The following is a 17,241-nucleotide window of genomic DNA, read 5'->3' on the forward strand; positions in this document are numbered from 1 at the left end:
CAACTTCTTATTTGTTTTGAGTCTTTTATGATCAAATTATGTAGTTGGACGACACCTCATGGAAGTTATGGAAGCTAAAGAATGAAAAACAACAAAGGTTTTAAGACAAGACAAGTTGGAGAAATTATGTTCCAAGTTCCAAGAGCAAGTCGAGAAAAAAAATAGTTAAAGAACGAAGAAAAACGAAAAAAAATACATCTGAGCCACGTGACACGAGTAACCCTGTGCACCCTGCACATGGAATGCTTATAAAGGTCAACTGGCCATGTCTTAATGCGACCCCCGTGTGCCGAGCAAGAAAAATAACTTTTTGTTGTTTTTTTCGATTGCATGCAGGGGGAAAATTCTAGTAACCCAGTGCAAACCCAATGCGAAAATGCCTATTTTAAGGCCTTTGTTCACCTAAAAATATTCATTCAGAAACATGACGGTTTAAAGGCAAACATGGACAACCAAAGCATTAAAAATAAGTTGTTTCCTACCTCTTTCCATTTGTTATATAATATGTTTTGTTTTTACTTGATTATTTATTCAGTTACCATGAGTAAATAAACACCTTAAGATTAGGGTTCTAACATGAAATTATAATTATTCGTGGGAATGTTATAATGCTTGATTTCTTTATTCAATTATGATCTGAGTTATGCCTAAAAAAATATGATATGAGTTATATTTACTTGAAACCCGTAGACTTTGAATTGATCTTAGGTTCAGATTTATAGATTGACATATTTCTCTAACTGAAATCGTTATTTATGTATTTTGCTCAAGAGTCATTAAAAAACCTAGAGATTCTTAGTATTATGGTTAGGTTCTAAGACACGTGTGCAACTGCAAATCCTTACCGTGTCAATAATACGATTATGACGTGTCATATGTTTGTTCACATATAATTCCATTAAATAGTTTAGTTGCAACATGACATTTTGGAGTCAATTACCTGTGGGAGGATAAGTCCATGAATTATATATTCCTTAGGCTATATTTGGTATGGAACAATCTAAAATTTGGAGGGCGAACAATCTTCGACACACATGGGGTTAACCATCGTTTATATAGTCTTAAGGTCATATTTGATCGGAAACATGCATTAATCCAATAAAGAGGTATAGGGAATTCAAATAATCTTAATCGTTGTTAAATCATTTGAATTTCTTCACAAATTATCTTAAGAGTGTGTTTGGATGGGGGAATGTTTTGAGGGAATGTATTGTTTTAAGGGAATTCAAATACTTTGGGGTGAATTACATTGTTTGGATAATAATTTGAAGTATTTTCAAAATGATGGAAATTTATGAAGTATTTTGTTCAAGTTAAATTTAGAGAATTTTAAATGACACCTAAAAGCTAAGAATTTCAAATTTCTTTATTGTTGTTATTTTTCATATTTTGCATTTTGGTCCTCAAATTTTCCAAAAATTTTAAATTGACCCCAATAAATTTCCAAAAATTGCAAATTGGTCCCTCAATTTTTTCGAAAATTATAATTTGACCCCTCAATTTTTTGAAATTTACATTTTGACCCCTAATTTCAATTTTCAAATTTGGCCCAAAAAAATTAAAATTTATAAAAGTTGCCCAAAAATGATGACAATGAATTTTTTTATTACTTCATCCAAACAAAAGAATTAAGAAATGAAATTAATTTAATGGAATCATTTAAATTGTCTAGGATTCTAAATTCTTTAAAATTTCTCAATTACCTCATCCAAACACACTTTAAAAGTATTGAAAATTTCTAAAACGGATCCAAAATTTTGCTTAAAGTAAAAAATTTCACATTGTAATTTAGAAATGCAAAGGAGGAAATACAAGTATGTAATAAATTATGGTACATGTATTTGTACATGTTGTATAGATTTTTGACAAATTGACAAACTTAGTACATAAAGAACAAGTTTGAGTAATTTATTTATATATTTACGACTTTAATGGGAAAAAAATTGTGATTTTGTTATGGACTGAGCTTTGACCAACATTGTTGGTCCAATGCATAGAGGCTCATTAATGTGTAATATTCTCCATTCATGACAATACATCAAATCTCATGTACGCCTCATCACATAGGAGAAATTCTCATCATATCCTAATCGTTCAGCTAATCTCCCGTGCCTTGTGCTGAATTTCTAGAAAACTTTTAAAATGTCTCAAACTATATAAGTGTGACTTTGCATGACATTCGATGTACAATTACATTTGAACATATTTTCACATACTTTTCCTTCCATAATTTCATACTGACTTGAGCATTGGAGTGCTAACCCTTTTTACAAGTTTCTTCCCCCTCGTACACTGCGCCAGAGAATAATTTCCCATGCACCATAAATCTTTCTCCATTGGTCCTGATTCTTTGTTGCATGAGCATTGTCACCCGATAACCTTCACTTTGGTCCACTCCGTATTATTTGCGTCGTCTATGGGAACTATGCATTGTTTCCCTCGAACTTCCTCAAATCCACTACCTTAATTGTTTTCTGCTATACTTTCCAATGGACAGATCTTCTCCATCTTAGGCTAAAAACATCAATTTTGATACTCCCAACACCATTGGGACTCCCCATTCTATGTTGCCACTATTGCAAGATTGTGTTGATCTTGTTATGTCTTTTGCGCATGAAGGAAACACAAACACCAACCTTTCTCTAGTTATTGAATGTCGCGTCGCCACCATTCTTTCTCCAATTTATCAAGGTGAAAGTCTCCCCTACCGGAAAGAATGAGACTCTTCGTGAATATATTGAAAGGTTCACTAAAGAGGAAGTAGAAGTCTGGGGAGTAAATGACAAAGTTAAATGCTTCGGCTTTAAAAATGGCCTAAGGCCCAATTGCATGCATGTATAGGGGGGAGTTAGGTCTTGAAGTGCTCAAAAATATGAGTGAGTTGCTAGTAGAAGCTAAACCCTTCATTAACTACAAAGAAAAGCTGCTTGTAAATGAGATAGTGAAAAATTAAGATAACCTAGAATATTTGATATGTCATGGACACATCAAAATTAAGTTATAATTTAGGCAAAATGCAACATTGAGTTTTTAAGTTTAATGTTTGTAACAATATAATTTTTGAGTTTCTCCAAATAAAAATGATTTTATACTATGAAGAAATATTAATCCCTCAAAGTCTTTCCTTCTTAATGCCATCTATTTCTTCCATTTACTTCTTTCTTTTTTCCAAATCTCTCCATCTTTTTCTCTCCAAACTTGCAAACAAAGTTGGACCACGAAGATCCAAAATTTAATCTTAAAATAACTCATAGCATACTTTTCGCATAGAATTACTTGAGAGGAAAAGTTTACTCAGTTTATAAATGGCTTTACCTAATATTTTAAGGCGGGAATAATCATTGTACCCTAACATAAAGCAAAAACGTACTAGTTGAACTAGTAATAATGGCATCGATCAGTCCTCATAGAAAAATCAAAGGTGTCAAAATTGAAAAAGAAAGCTCTACACAACTTGCCATCGGAGCTGGGAAAGCACTCTTTGCTTTAATGCAACAATTCCAACCTAACTTTAACAGGTTATAATTCTCTAAATTCCTCTAACTTTAACAAAAGTTAATATCCTTGTGATTTTCAAGAGAAATTCTTAACTTTTTTATAGTAAAAAGTACAGAGCTCTAATATTTATGAGACTTGTGTTTATAATTGATTTTAAGATTAGATTCAACGAATATCCTATTGTGTTTATGTGGCTGCCTGGCTTTGGTGAGCCTGCTTTATTCTCTCTTTACTCAGCTTTTGGTGCTATGTGGGTTTTGGGTGGTTTTTTTGTGTTCTCTTTATGCCTTTATATTGCCTTTTATTTTATTGTTTTTAGTTCTACTGTAGTGCAATTGTTTATTCATCTCATTTTTTAATCAAAAAATTAAATAATATTATGTAAAAGATTTGTTTTTTTAAAGGAAAAATAGAGTTGTTGTTAGAATTATAATTTAAATGAGGGTCTTGCTAACTGTGTCTTGTTAAGGATTCAAAAATAAAAACAATATCTTTTATGCCGATAAAAGCATTTATTAGGATTTTTTTTTGTCAAGTAGCCTAGTGGCTAGAGCTAACACAATTTATTGTGGAGAAGTGGGGTATCCGAGGTTCGAACCACAATCCCTACACATAATATGCAATATTTCTACCAACTGAGCTAAACTCACGGGGATATAAATTGAAGGATAAATAATGATATAAATCGAAGATAAATAAGAATCATGTATGCCCTTTGCAAGCACTAAGATAATAAAAGTAATTTTTTATTAACAAAAGTATTTTTACGAATAGCTAAAACAAACTCACCCAAAATCTTTCCTACGAGTCATCATTATGTTGTCCAAAATGTTCATTACAGACTAAAAATGGCATGAATATAAAGATATTTTTGAACAAATTCGTGCCGCCCACGTGCCTTCTTCAGCAGAACCATGTCTTGGACAAGATACAATGGATTTCATGAGTGACATTGAGCAACATTATTTCCCTAAAAAAAAAAAATTGAGCAACATTGTTCGTGGCTGGCTTTTATGGGGTGGACAACTAAGAGTATTTCTTTGTCTATAACTTTAAAATATAATATTTTTTAAATAAAATTATATTTATTATTTGTTTCTATTTTTGAATGCTTAACAAATATCTTTAAGGGCATTTTGTTGGTATGGTACGTAATTTATTTGGTCAATATTGGTGTGACCATTTACTACAACCACAAGCTAGCCTTTACTAGGAGTCATGAGTGGCACATGCCCATTTAATTTGGCTATCTATAAATGTAAGAGCCATTTATGAAGAATCTCAAACTCAATCTCACAACAAAAATGAACTCTCTTCGTGCTGTAGCAATAGCTTTGTGTTTTATTGTGGCTTTGTTTGGAGTGTTACCTTTCCCTTCCAATGCACAACTTAATCCATCCTTTTATAGCAAAACTTGTCCAAATGTTAGTTCCATTGTCCGGGAAGTCATAAGAAACGTTTCTAAGACAGATACTCGTATGCTTGCAAGTCTTGTTAGGCTTCACTTCCATGACTGTTTTGTTCAAGTATGTATACTTTACCTTCTACTTGTAAATGATTTGTATTATGCTAATGTTATAATCATAATGTAAATAATGTAATCTATGACTTGAACAGGGTTGTGATGCATCAGTTTTGTTGAATAACACTGCTACTATTGTCAGTGAACAAGATGCTTTTCCAAACAGAAACTCATTGAGAGGTTTGGATGTTGTGAATCAAATCAAAACAGCAGTAGAAAAGGCTTGCCCTAACACAGTTTCTTGTGCTGATATTCTTGCTCTTGCTGCTGAATTATCATCTACACTGGTATATATATGCCTCATCCTTTATTATATAGTATTTTTATCCACCATTGAATTTCAAATGGAAATTCTTATTGACTCTTTTTGTTTTGTGATGTAATAAAATAGTCTCAAGGTCCTGATTGGAAAGTTCCTTTAGGAAGAAGAGATGGTTTAACAGCAAACCAATCACTTGCTAATCAAAATCTTCCAGCTCCTTTTAACTCATTAGATCAACTCAAAGCTGCATTTGCTTCTCAAGGCCTCAGTACTACTGATCTAGTTGCACTCTCGGGTATGTAACATTTTTAAAGTTTTTGTTTAAAAATTTCTAATTAGTAGTATGTATGATTATTGATCTATATCTGTTTCAATTGCAGGTGCTCATACATTTGGAAGAGCTCATTGCTCTTTATTTGTTAGTCGATTGTACAACTTCAGCAATACGGGAAGTCCCGATCCAACTCTTAACGCAACTTACTTACAACAATTGCGCAATATATGTCCCAATGGTGGACCTGGAACTCCCCTTGCAAGTTTTGATCCAACTACTCCTGATAAATTTGACAAGAACTATTACTCTAATCTTCAAGTGAAAAAAGGTTTGCTTCAAAGTGATCAAGAGTTGTTCTCAACATCTGGTGCTGATACCATTAGCATTGTCAACAACTTTGCCACTGATCAAAAAGCTTTTTTTGAGAGCTTTAAGGCTGCTATGATTAAAATGGGAAATATTGGTGTGTTAACCGGGAACCAAGGAGAGATTAGAAAACAATGCAACTTTGTTAATTCAAAATCAGTAGAACTAGGTCTTGTCAATGTTGCCTCAACAGAGGAGGGTATGGTTAGCTCAATGTAAATGTAGTGACTGGAGCCAAATAATAAATAAGCTATAACTAGGCACATTCATGGTATGTGTTACATATCCTTAAAAAAAAAAAAAAATGGTATGTGTTACATAGTTATTAGGCGTTTGGTGAACAATTTGTTTTTATTTGGTACAAGTTTCTTTTTTTATGTGAAGTACTCCCTCTATTCCTTTTTATGGGATCTTGTAACGAAAATCACGAGTATTAACAAAACTTGTTGGAATAATAAATTTGTCACAAATATGTATGACTATTACTAAATTACTCTTTGTTATAAATAAGCAACATGCTATATTAGTCTATTAATTCACTTATCTATCTTAACATATATCATATTATTTGTTTAAATATATTCAGAAGAAATAGTCTTTTAAACAAGATACAAGTTATATCACCCTTTAGAAACCAAGAAACATACCTAAAAAATATACCTACGATAGGCTACAAATCAAACTTAAACCTTAAATGTTTTGACAAATTATATCGGATCTTGCAAAGCCTAACTCGACTTAACATATATTTACCCCTTATCACTATGGAAGATTTCATGTGCCTGAGGTCTTCAGGTTTGATAACAATGTGGTTGGCTACATGCGTGTATATATGGAAATGTTAACTTGTGTCCTTAGATCACATTTTTTGGAACTTAATTAGAGTGGAAATTTTGTCTAGGAAATCATGTCAATTTATTCTTCTAGAGATTGAAAGTTAATGTTTTGTAATAAATATTTATCATTTATGGAATCTTTAGCTAATATATAAATGACTTTATCGTTAATATAAGCGGATGTCCATATAACAATTGGGTTAATGAGTCATAATATTAGACCATGCATATTATATTGTTTGTTCTCCAAGTTATCTCTGTAAATAAAACTCAAATGTAACCTAATTATACACCACAAAATAATAATAATAATAGTAACAATAAAATATTTTTTCTCGGATTAATCGATTTTTTGATCGGATACCGAGTTTTCAAAAAAGAAGAAAAAATAATAATAATAATAATAATAAAATATTTATCTCTCTTCTATCCCTTCCTCCCCTTTCTTTATTCTTGTTCTTATTTCCTTAGTTTCATAACAATTAATTTATTGATTTAGAAAACAATTATACAGAAACACTTTAATTTATGAGTGTGCCACAGACGCTTTCAACATACATGTTTGTATATCGGTTTTGATGGGCTGTGTCTGACATAAAATTGGCGAGCTTTGTATTTGCATATAAAGTGTGCCTCATTCTTTGGGTTTTATTTGAGTTTTTATATTAATTTTTTTACCATTCAAATAAAAGAAGACCAAAACAACTTGGGTCATAGTTTTAGTGCAACTTGGTGGCATAGGAGATACCAATTTGCACGGAAAAGTGATAAGTTCTGTCAAAAAATAATTATTATTTAAGTCTGGCAGGACCAGGGAGGGATGAGAATGAGGGAGAAATGCTTATTATAGATTAATGATCAAATCAACAACGAAGAAAAGAAAATGCTTAACAAGATTAATTATTTTCTTTTTACAAACGTTCGATTAAATTATTAAAAATGTATACGTTTGGATCAAAATTTTAAAATAATTTTTGACTGTGCATTTTGTTAATCAAATTAAATGTTTCATTAACATTATCATATTTGTCTTTTTATAAGATACAATGGATTTCATTGAGTGACAATGAGCAACATCGATTCGTGTGGTTGGCTTTTATGGGGTCCACTTATACGAGTAGCACGATATGTATAGTAGTACTATTTGGACCTTGTTTTATTCGGTCAATTTTCACACCTCAATGGTAATAATGTTCTCACACATCAACCACAAGCCTTTTCTAGGAGCCATTCACGACTCATTGTCCCTTCTTTTTCTATAAATAAGTGCTTATTTTATACACATTCTCAGTATCACTTTCACTTTCACTTTCACAACAAACAATGAACTCCCTTCGTGCTGTAGCAATAGCTTTGTGCTGTATTGTGGTTGTGCTTGGAGGGTTACCCTTCTCTTCAAATGCACAACTTGATCCATCCTTTTACAGGAACACTTGTCCAAATGTTAGTTCCATTGTTCGTGAAGTCATAAGAAGTGTTTCTAAGAAAGATCCTCGTATGCTTGGTAGTCTTGTCAGGCTTCACTTTCATGACTGTTTTGTTCAAGTATGTATAATATTCAATCATTCACTAACTACATGTTCTATTTTGCTCATTGCGTATGACATGCTATAAATTCTTGAAATCTTAGTATACCTATAATCCTATAGTAGTATGATCTTCCCATTTAAGTAGAATTAGTACATAGTAAGATATAATATAAACTAGAACAAGATCAAATATAGCAAATAAAGAATATGTTTAGCATGTCCTTATGCTGCCCCTATATGTTATACAATCCAAAAATGAAAAAAAAAAAAAAAATCTTAATTTTGTGTCTTAAACATAACTTGTGTTTAAGGGCACAAATTAACATTCACTCTGCTCATTAAGAAAATATTAAGTAATATATCTAGCAAATGAATTGAGTTGGAATAGTGACTTTACTTACTTACCCGGCTGAACCAAATTCTAAAAATTTGAGGGTTGAAATAAATGAAAAATAGAATACTATTAGATATATTTACCCTTTTGTTTTATTATTAAAATATAATCATTCATTAGTATGTCCAATAATTATAGTTTAAAGTGTATGTCTAATAATTATAGTTTAAGGTTTTTTTCCTTTTTAGTGAGAGATTTTTTTTTTTACTCATTTAGAAGCAATGGAGCAAGTTTTTTTTTTCAATTAGCAAAGACATTGTATAAAAAACTATGGCATCAACCTTTTAAATTGTACGGTTGAAGTTAATTTTTATTATGCTATTGTTATAATCATAATGTAAATTATGTGATCTATATACTGTAACAGGGTTGTGATGCATCAGTTTTACTGAACAAAACTGATACCGTTGTGAGTGAACAAGATGCTTTTCCAAACAGAAACTCATTAAGAGGTTTAGATGTTGTGAATCAAATCAAAACAGCTGTGGAAAAGGCTTGTCCTAACACAGTTTCTTGCGCTGATATTCTTGCCCTTTCTGCTGAATTATCATCTACACTGGTATATATATGCCTCAAACTGTACTATATATTTTTCTCATTTACCATTGAATTTTCAAATCCAATTATTAATTCTGCTTATTTGTTTTGTGATGAAATAAAATAGGCAGATGGTCCTGACTGGAAAGTTCCTTTAGGAAGAAGAGATGGTTTAACAGCAAACCAATTACTTGCTAATAAAAATCTTCCAGCTCCTTTCAATACTACTGATCAACTTAAAGCTGCATTTGCTGCTCAAGGTCTCGATACTACTGATCTGGTTGCACTCTCGGGTATGTAACATTTTTAAAGTTTTTGTTTAAAAAAATCTAATTGGTCGTTACAATGATGACGCCAATGTTACAATAATAATATATTTGATTATTGATTTATATATGTTTCTCGATTTCAGGTGCTCATACATTTGGAAGAGCTCATTGCTCTTTATTTGTTAGCCGATTGTACAACTTCAACGGTACAGGAAGTCCGGATCCAACTCTTAACACAACTTACTTACAACAATTGCGCACAATATGTCCCAATGGTGGACCTGGCACGAACCTTACCAATTTCGATCCAACGACTCCTGATAAATTTGACAAGAACTATTACTCTAATCTTCAAGTGAAAAAGGGTTTGCTCCAAAGTGATCAAGAGTTGTTCTCAACATCTGGTTCAGATACCATTAGCATTGTCAACAAATTTGCAACCGATCAAAAAGCTTTTTTTGAGAGCTTTAAGGCTGCTATGATCAAAATGGGAAATATTGGTGTGTTAACTGGGAAACAAGGAGAGATTAGAAAACAATGCAACTTTGTTAATTCAAAATCAGTAGAACTAGGTTTAGTCAATGTGGCTTCCACAGATTCATCAGATGAGGGTATGGTTAGCTCAATGTAATTGTAGTGATTGGAAGCAACTAATAAATTAATAAGCTATAACTAGGCACATTCATGGTATGTGTGAGATAGTTGTTAGATGCTTTGTGAGCTAAAATCGTTTGTATTTCATTTGAAGTGTTTCTTTGAGTTGTGAGTTGATAATGATCATTTTCTGTTTCTTATTTCGGACTTGCTTTAGCATTAATTTTACAAGTTTTAAGTTAATGGAGTGCAAGACAAAGACATCTCTTACACTAGATTTATCCACTTTGTATGATATTTCCCATTAATTTACATGCTAATTTTGTATAAAAAAGTAATAAGCAAGTATCTCCATGGTATATATTCGTATATTTTCTATTACTCAACAAACTTAGTAAAAAAAAAAAAAGGGTCATTTCATTTATCACCGGATGATATTGAACAATTTATCAATTTTACGACTTTAAAAATCAGTGATTTGTTCTTACTTTAGGCTCGGTCATACAAATACTGATGTTATTACCTCTTTTTTTTTTTTTTTTTTTTTTTTTTGGAAAAATGATGTTATTACCTCTTTTGAATTAAGTTATGGATTCTCCAATCCACATAATTTTAACACATGACCCCATATATATGCGCGGCTAATTTAATCTCATCTAAAAAGCATGAAGAAATAAGTTAGTAAACATACCCTTCCATTTACTTTGACAAAAAAACTCAAGTCTTTCTTTTCAAATATGGTGACATTGGTGGTATATACTTAAATCCCTTAAAAATTTGATTTAAGTAATGTTTATTTAGTAAATATACTTTATTAAGCAGACTCTCTTTTCATAAGGTTCATAAATTTTAATAATTAAAATATTATTTCATTGTTTAAATATGGTGATGTATAATTATTGATTGAAATCTAATTTAGAAAATTTTGTTTGAGAGATGTTAAATTGAAGAGACGAGTAAGACTTGATAAGTCACAAACCCAAATCATTTTGATTTGGGAACACACACATAAGTAAGGAAGATAAAAGAAAATAAATTAAAAACTCCAAATTGGATATGTATGTTTAAGTGCGTGCGCGTCCAAATTATTTTTGTCTAAGATTATGTATTGTGCCCAAACCAATTAATGTTGCTCTAAAGAGATTGAAGGTTTATTTATTCCTATAAGATTAACTTACTGTTGTGAATTCGAACTCAAAACTCATACCAATACAAACTATGATGTGTGGAGCAAATAAAAGTAGTAATCAATATCAAAGTGAACACAAGCAACAACAATAATAACAACAGCTAGATCTAATCTAGTAATCAAAGTGAAAAGCTCAAAACCACAAACAAAAGATAAAGAGAGAAGAGAAACAAACACACCAAAGATTGTTGACCCAGTTCGGTCCAACTTGACCTAATCTGGGGGAGAGGTTGATCTCTCCAATCCACTATCTAAGAGTTCTTACAAAGTGATACAAATGGGTTACAAGAAATTAGCTTAAACAAGCTCACAAAGAACAAATCTAATTTCTACCCATTTTCCCAATTTCACCAATGAACAAGAGACTCAATGATTTTCACTCACCCAAGGTGTTTACAATGTTTCCCAACCCAAGAGAACTCTAATCAAAGACCCTCAACCCTAAAGTTACCTCCTTTGATTTCCCAAGTTTTCCTCTCTTGAAGTTCTCTCTCTTTCCTCCTTCAAAAATGAGCTGAAACACTTAAAGAGTACACAGTGATAGACAAAATCGCGATGCGCCAGTGAAAATCGCGCCACAGTTGAAGCGTGCGACCCAAGGTACGACAACCTTATCCACAAACCGCGTCACGCCTGCACCAATCGCACCATGATTTGCCTTCAGCAGAAACCATCCATTCTGCCACCAAAATCGCGCCACGCCTCCCAAAATCACGGCACGATTTTGGCATTTCACAACATCACAATTTGAAGACAATTTCAACACTTGTCTTTAGAGCACAAATTAAGAAATCAAAGATGAAAATATTTTGTTGGAAATTGTGCATTCAATATTCTAGAAATTTAAAATCTTATCTTCTCAAGACATAATTTACTACTATAATTTAATTTCATTTTTAAATTCTTAACTTGTATCCTAAAGGTACAAGTTAACACTACCCAAATTATAAATGAATGATGTAGTATTTTTGGAACCACTTAAATGACAAGTCAACACTCCCAAAATTACCCGATTTTCATTTGCTTTTTAAAAAACTGAAATATGAGGAAGGTCATTGTGAGAATGATATGATTGATAAACAAAATCTACTTTGTTTATAAATGCTATTACCTAACATATACAGGTGGCGATAATCATTGTAGCATAAGATAAAGCAAAACAGGTAAACTAATAATGGCAAGAGTAATGATATTTGAACAAATTTTTTGGTACAGCTTTTGGGACAATCTTGTTGTGTTCTCTTTTTATTGGTCAAAAACAATATAGAGAGAAAAAGGAAGAGAAAAAATAAGAAGATAATATGAGTATGAGAGAGAAGGTTGTACAAAAATTATATAAAAATGATTGTACAAATATCATTTCTCTAATGACAAAGATAGATAAGTCCACAAAAAAATGTCATAATGAAGGTGTCGAATGTCGAAAAAGAAAACTCTATGAAGACCCAACAAGTTGGGGCGAGCTTTAATGCAATACTTCCAGCTAAGGCGGATCCATAAATGTGCAAGATAGGGCTTCAAAAAATATAAATAATCGGGGCCGGCTATAACTTGTGCAAGCATAAAAACTACATATTAGTTCTAATTTGTTGCTGTTCAACCGTCTCAAAGTAATACTCTCGTCATTTCAGAATAAATGTTGTTTATAAAAGTTTTGTATTAAAATAATCGCTGTTATGCTTTTTCAATGCAACTTTAATAAATTTATTCTAAGTTTGCTCTCACATTAATCTTATATGCACAACTTTTAAATCATTATATTTCACTTTGACATTAATGATTTAAATGTTATATTACTCTTATATTAATCTTATAAGCAAAAAATTATGCATTTTAGATTCATTCAATTAATGATGTATGTGGGCTTTATTATAGACCACATACATCATTCAGTTTAACATAGTCGAGTATAAACAAAAACTTGGTTGAGTTTTCTCGAGTTTAACACGTGTTAACTCGGTCAAACTCGCCAAACATCTCGATTTTACCAGAAACCGAGTTTACCTCCGAGTTAACACGATTTCAGCACCTAAAAACGTAAATTCGTCCGAGTTTACGAGTTAACACTCAATTTGTGGAACATTATCCTCAATCCCACGTATTACTCAACTGACTTGAGAAAAAAAAATGCACTCTTCCCGATTCAATTGTCTTAGCCTTCGCTTAAATTTTCACCAACTAGAAGGACCCTCGCCTAATCACACATCAGCCGATGTCGATTAATAAAGTAATTAGTTTTAGGTTAGGTTTAAACATAGTCATATGCCAATCTAGCAAGTTAATTTTCATATATCAAAATAGTTTTTGGAAAAATATACATTGTTGACAAATTTCATATACACATAATTTTTCTTAATTATTGTGTATTAGTGAAGAGAGTTTTTCATATATGGATATATGTGGTAGCGTGTTTGTCCGTTTCATTAAAAAGTCACCATTCCCTTTACTAATTACTTTCCATTTTAGGAGAAACACTCTTTTATGGGTCCCACCAAAAACTCTTTTCTTCTCTATTTATTTGGTAACCAAACAAAGGAAATAGTATACTCCTCTTTTATCTCCAACCTCTCTCTTTCGTTCTAGTTTCCTATGGAGCTAAACAAATATGCTAAAGTTTGAGGGAGTAAATGCCAGCAAATTGAGATGAAGATATTTTGAATTCTGAACAAATTCGTGACGACCACGTTCCCGTATAGACAGAGCAATTTGATTTAGGTAAAAATACAACAAAGGATTTCAACATTGAAAATAAGAAACTTCGATGGTGATTTGCCATCTTTGTGGTCCACACATGAGAGACGTGACACTATAGCTAGTACAACTATTTGTATTTACACGTTACTCCCTCCGTCCCAAATTGTACGACGTTTTCAGACATATTAAAAAATACAATTAATATTGTCTGGAAAAGAGATATTATGAGTTGTTTTACAAAATTGTCCTTAATAAATAATATGGGAAAGATAAATGAAAGAATTGAAAGAAGAGAGGGTAATAAATAATTAAGATTATAACAGAAAAAGTAACATTAATGTTGTATTGGTATTGTAAAGTGACATATAATTTAAGTTAAATTTTTTTCCCTAAAGCGACATACAATTTGGGACGGAGGGAGTAGTTTTTAGGTCAATAGTTACACCTTAAACCCTTAATAATTGCTAGGCAATGTTCTCACCGTTCATTGCACAACAAGACTTTATTACTAGCCATTATATTTGTATGTCTATAAATAAATGCTCACAATAAATTATAAGCACATTCTCACTCTTCAAAACAATGAACTCCTTAGCAACTTCTATGTGGTGTGTTGTGCTTTTGGTTGTGCTTGGAGGACTACCCTTTTCCTCAGATGCACAACTTAGTCCCACTTTTTACAGCAAAACTTGTCCAACTGTTAGTTCCATTGTTAGCAATGTATTAACAAATGTTTCTAAGACAGATCAACGCATGCTTGCTAGCCTCGTCAGGCTTCACTTTCATGACTGTTTTGTTTTGGTATGTCTTTAGGTGACTACTTTATATTTCTAATATTATCTTTAGATTTATAAATATTAGTTTAAAATATATTATAATACAATATGGTTAGTTCGATCCATGCGCAACTCCTATATATTATACAACTAAAAATGGTAAATAATTGTCTACTACAACTGATCAACAGACGTTTCCTAAAAAAAACGTCAATTAGATATATCTTCATTTGTCCCTTTGAAATTAACTGTCTTTTGATCGAACTTTTATTATAATGTCCCTTTTACAAAATAGAAGGATTAGAACAAAGAAACAATAGAAAAATAATTCTTAAACACCTAAAACCATTCTACCATTAAAGAAAGAAGAAATAAATGGAAATAATATATGTGATAGGTTGTTGATATAATAGGAAGAGAGAGATGAAGAGAAAATAAATGTAGAAGTAGAATGTACGTAAGAAAAGTAAGAGAGATGCAAATAGGGTTCTAATAATTGTCTTGCACTTCTTTTCTTTATATTTTATAAAATTATGCATTAACTAGTATTTTCTAAAAATTGTAGGCCAAGTATATGAATCAACTTTCTTTTTTAAGTTTTTAACTTTCAAGTAAATTTTTAATATGCTTTTTTACCATATGTTCTTTAATTTATGCGTCAAAAAATAATGTGATGCATAATTTTCACAGGGATGTGATGCCTCGGTTTTGTTGAACAATACTGCTACGATCGTAAGCGAACAACAAGCTTTTCCAAATAACAACTCTTTAAGAGGTTTGGATGTTGTAAATCAGATCAAAACTGCTATAGAAAGTGCTTGTCCTAACACAGTTTCTTGTGCTGATATTCTTGCTCTTGCTGCTCAAGCATCCTCTGTTCTGGTACATATGCCCTAATTCTAAATATATTTCTGTAATTTAATGCCTCGTTGATCATTAAATTTCAAATGCAATATTTAAATGATTCTATTTCTGTTCTGAGTATATAATACTATAATATATGCATTTGATAATGGTTGCAATCCAACAAAAATGATCATATAGTTAATTAAGGTAGCGGCGCCGTCTGTATTTTGTTTTCAGTTTTTGCCGCGAGTTTTTATGCGCCTTGCATTTACTCGACGTGAATAAATTTTCCGTTTCAAAAAAAAAAGTTAATTAAGGTAGCTTCAAAATCTAGGGTTATTTTTATAATGATTAAATAAAAAAACCATTTCAAGAAGTTAATCATCTATGAAAATTAAATACTACATCACAAGGCTAAGAGTAACACTTATTTTACCTATGATGAAATAATACAGGCACAAGGTCCTAGTTGGACAGTTCCTTTAGGAAGAAGGGATGGTTTAACTGCAAACCGGACACTTGCAAATCAAAATCTTCCGGCCCCATTCAATACCTTGGTTCAACTTAAAGCTGCATTTACTGCCCAAGGCCTGAATACTACTGATCTAGTTGCACTCTCGGGTTTGTGCTCATTTTAGCGATGATGTTGACGTTACATAAAATAAAAATTATATATATGATTATTGATTTATATATGTTTCTCGTTTTCAGGTGCTCATACGTTTGGAAGAGCTCATTGCGCACAATTTGTTGGTCGATTGTACAACTTCAGCAGTACTGGAAGTCCGGATCCAACTCTTAACACAACTTACTTACAACAATTGCGCACAATATGTCCCAATGGTGGACCTGGCACGAACCTTACCAATTTCGATCCAACGACTCCTGATAAATTTGACAAGAACTATTACTCCAATCTTCAAGTGAAAAAGGGCTTGCTCCAAAGTGATCAAGAGTTGTTCTCAACATCCGGTGCAGATACCATTAGCATTGTCAACAAATTCAGCACCGATCAAAACGCTTTCTTTGAGAGCTTTAAGGCTGCAATGATTAAAATGGGCAATATTGGTGTGCTAACAGGGACGAAAGGAGAGATTAGAAAACAATGCAACTTTGTTAACTCAAATTCTGCAGAACTAGATTTAGCCACTATAGCCTCCATAGTAGAATCATTAGAGGATGGTATTGCTAGTGTAATATAAATAAATTAGCGTCAATGCACTTATTGAAATCTTGTGACTAGATGCCACTAATAAATAAGTTATAACTAGGCACATTTCATGTCACTTGAAATCCTATGCTTTGTATATGAAAGGACGTGTTCTTCTTGGTATTATACTATAATGAGACTTGTATTATGAGTCGTGTTTATGATCAATGTCACGCTTTCTTGTTTGTGACATGCTTTGCCATAATTTTATGAGTCACTTACACTTAAGCACATTATTTGGTTCATAGTAAAAAAAAAGTTATAAGCATATTGTAACGATCATATTTGACTGCTTTTACACGATAACACCACTTCAATTCAATTTACCTAAGCAAGTATGGAAATTCAATTTACCTAAGCAAGTATGGAAACAATTAATTGGAGGGAGGTGACAAGTCACCGAAACAAGAGATCATAGCAAGAAAAAAGGCCGGCTCAAAGATTT

The 17,241-nt window shown here is 31.9% G+C and overlaps 3 protein-coding genes across 3 annotated transcripts; all 3 read left to right on the top strand.

Annotated features, from left to right (window-relative positions):
* Nucleotides 1-4,771: 4,771 nt before the first annotated feature.
* On the top strand, nt 4,772-6,412 carry LOC25486302 (peroxidase 15). The gene is made up of 4 exons (XM_013607551.3): nt 4,772-5,024; nt 5,116-5,307; nt 5,412-5,577; nt 5,663-6,412. The coding sequence occupies exons 1-4, from the start codon at nt 4,803-4,805 to the stop codon at nt 6,139-6,141; spliced, it is 1,059 nt and encodes a 352-aa protein (XP_013463005.3). The 5' UTR covers nt 4,772-4,802; the 3' UTR covers nt 6,142-6,412.
* A 1,538-nt stretch (nt 6,413-7,950) lies between these two features.
* Nucleotides 7,951-10,288, top strand: LOC11410170 (peroxidase 15). Its single transcript, XM_003594446.3, has 4 exons — nt 7,951-8,303; nt 9,049-9,240; nt 9,346-9,511; nt 9,631-10,288. The coding sequence occupies exons 1-4, from the start codon at nt 8,082-8,084 to the stop codon at nt 10,116-10,118; spliced, it is 1,068 nt and encodes a 355-aa protein (XP_003594494.2). The 5' UTR covers nt 7,951-8,081; the 3' UTR covers nt 10,119-10,288.
* A 4,219-nt stretch (nt 10,289-14,507) lies between these two features.
* LOC11412424 (peroxidase 15) lies at nt 14,508-16,964 on the top strand. Its single transcript, XM_003594447.4, has 4 exons — nt 14,508-14,765; nt 15,431-15,622; nt 16,042-16,207; nt 16,298-16,964. Exons 1-4 carry the CDS (start codon nt 14,547-14,549, stop codon nt 16,786-16,788), a joined length of 1,068 nt encoding a protein of 355 aa, XP_003594495.2. The 5' UTR covers nt 14,508-14,546; the 3' UTR covers nt 16,789-16,964.
* Nucleotides 16,965-17,241: the final 277 nt, after the last annotated feature.

The sequence above is a fragment of the Medicago truncatula genome, chromosome 2 (assembly GCF_003473485.1).
Source record: "Medicago truncatula cultivar Jemalong A17 chromosome 2, MtrunA17r5.0-ANR, whole genome shotgun sequence".
In the NCBI taxonomy this organism is placed as follows: domain Eukaryota; kingdom Viridiplantae; phylum Streptophyta; class Magnoliopsida; order Fabales; family Fabaceae; genus Medicago; species Medicago truncatula.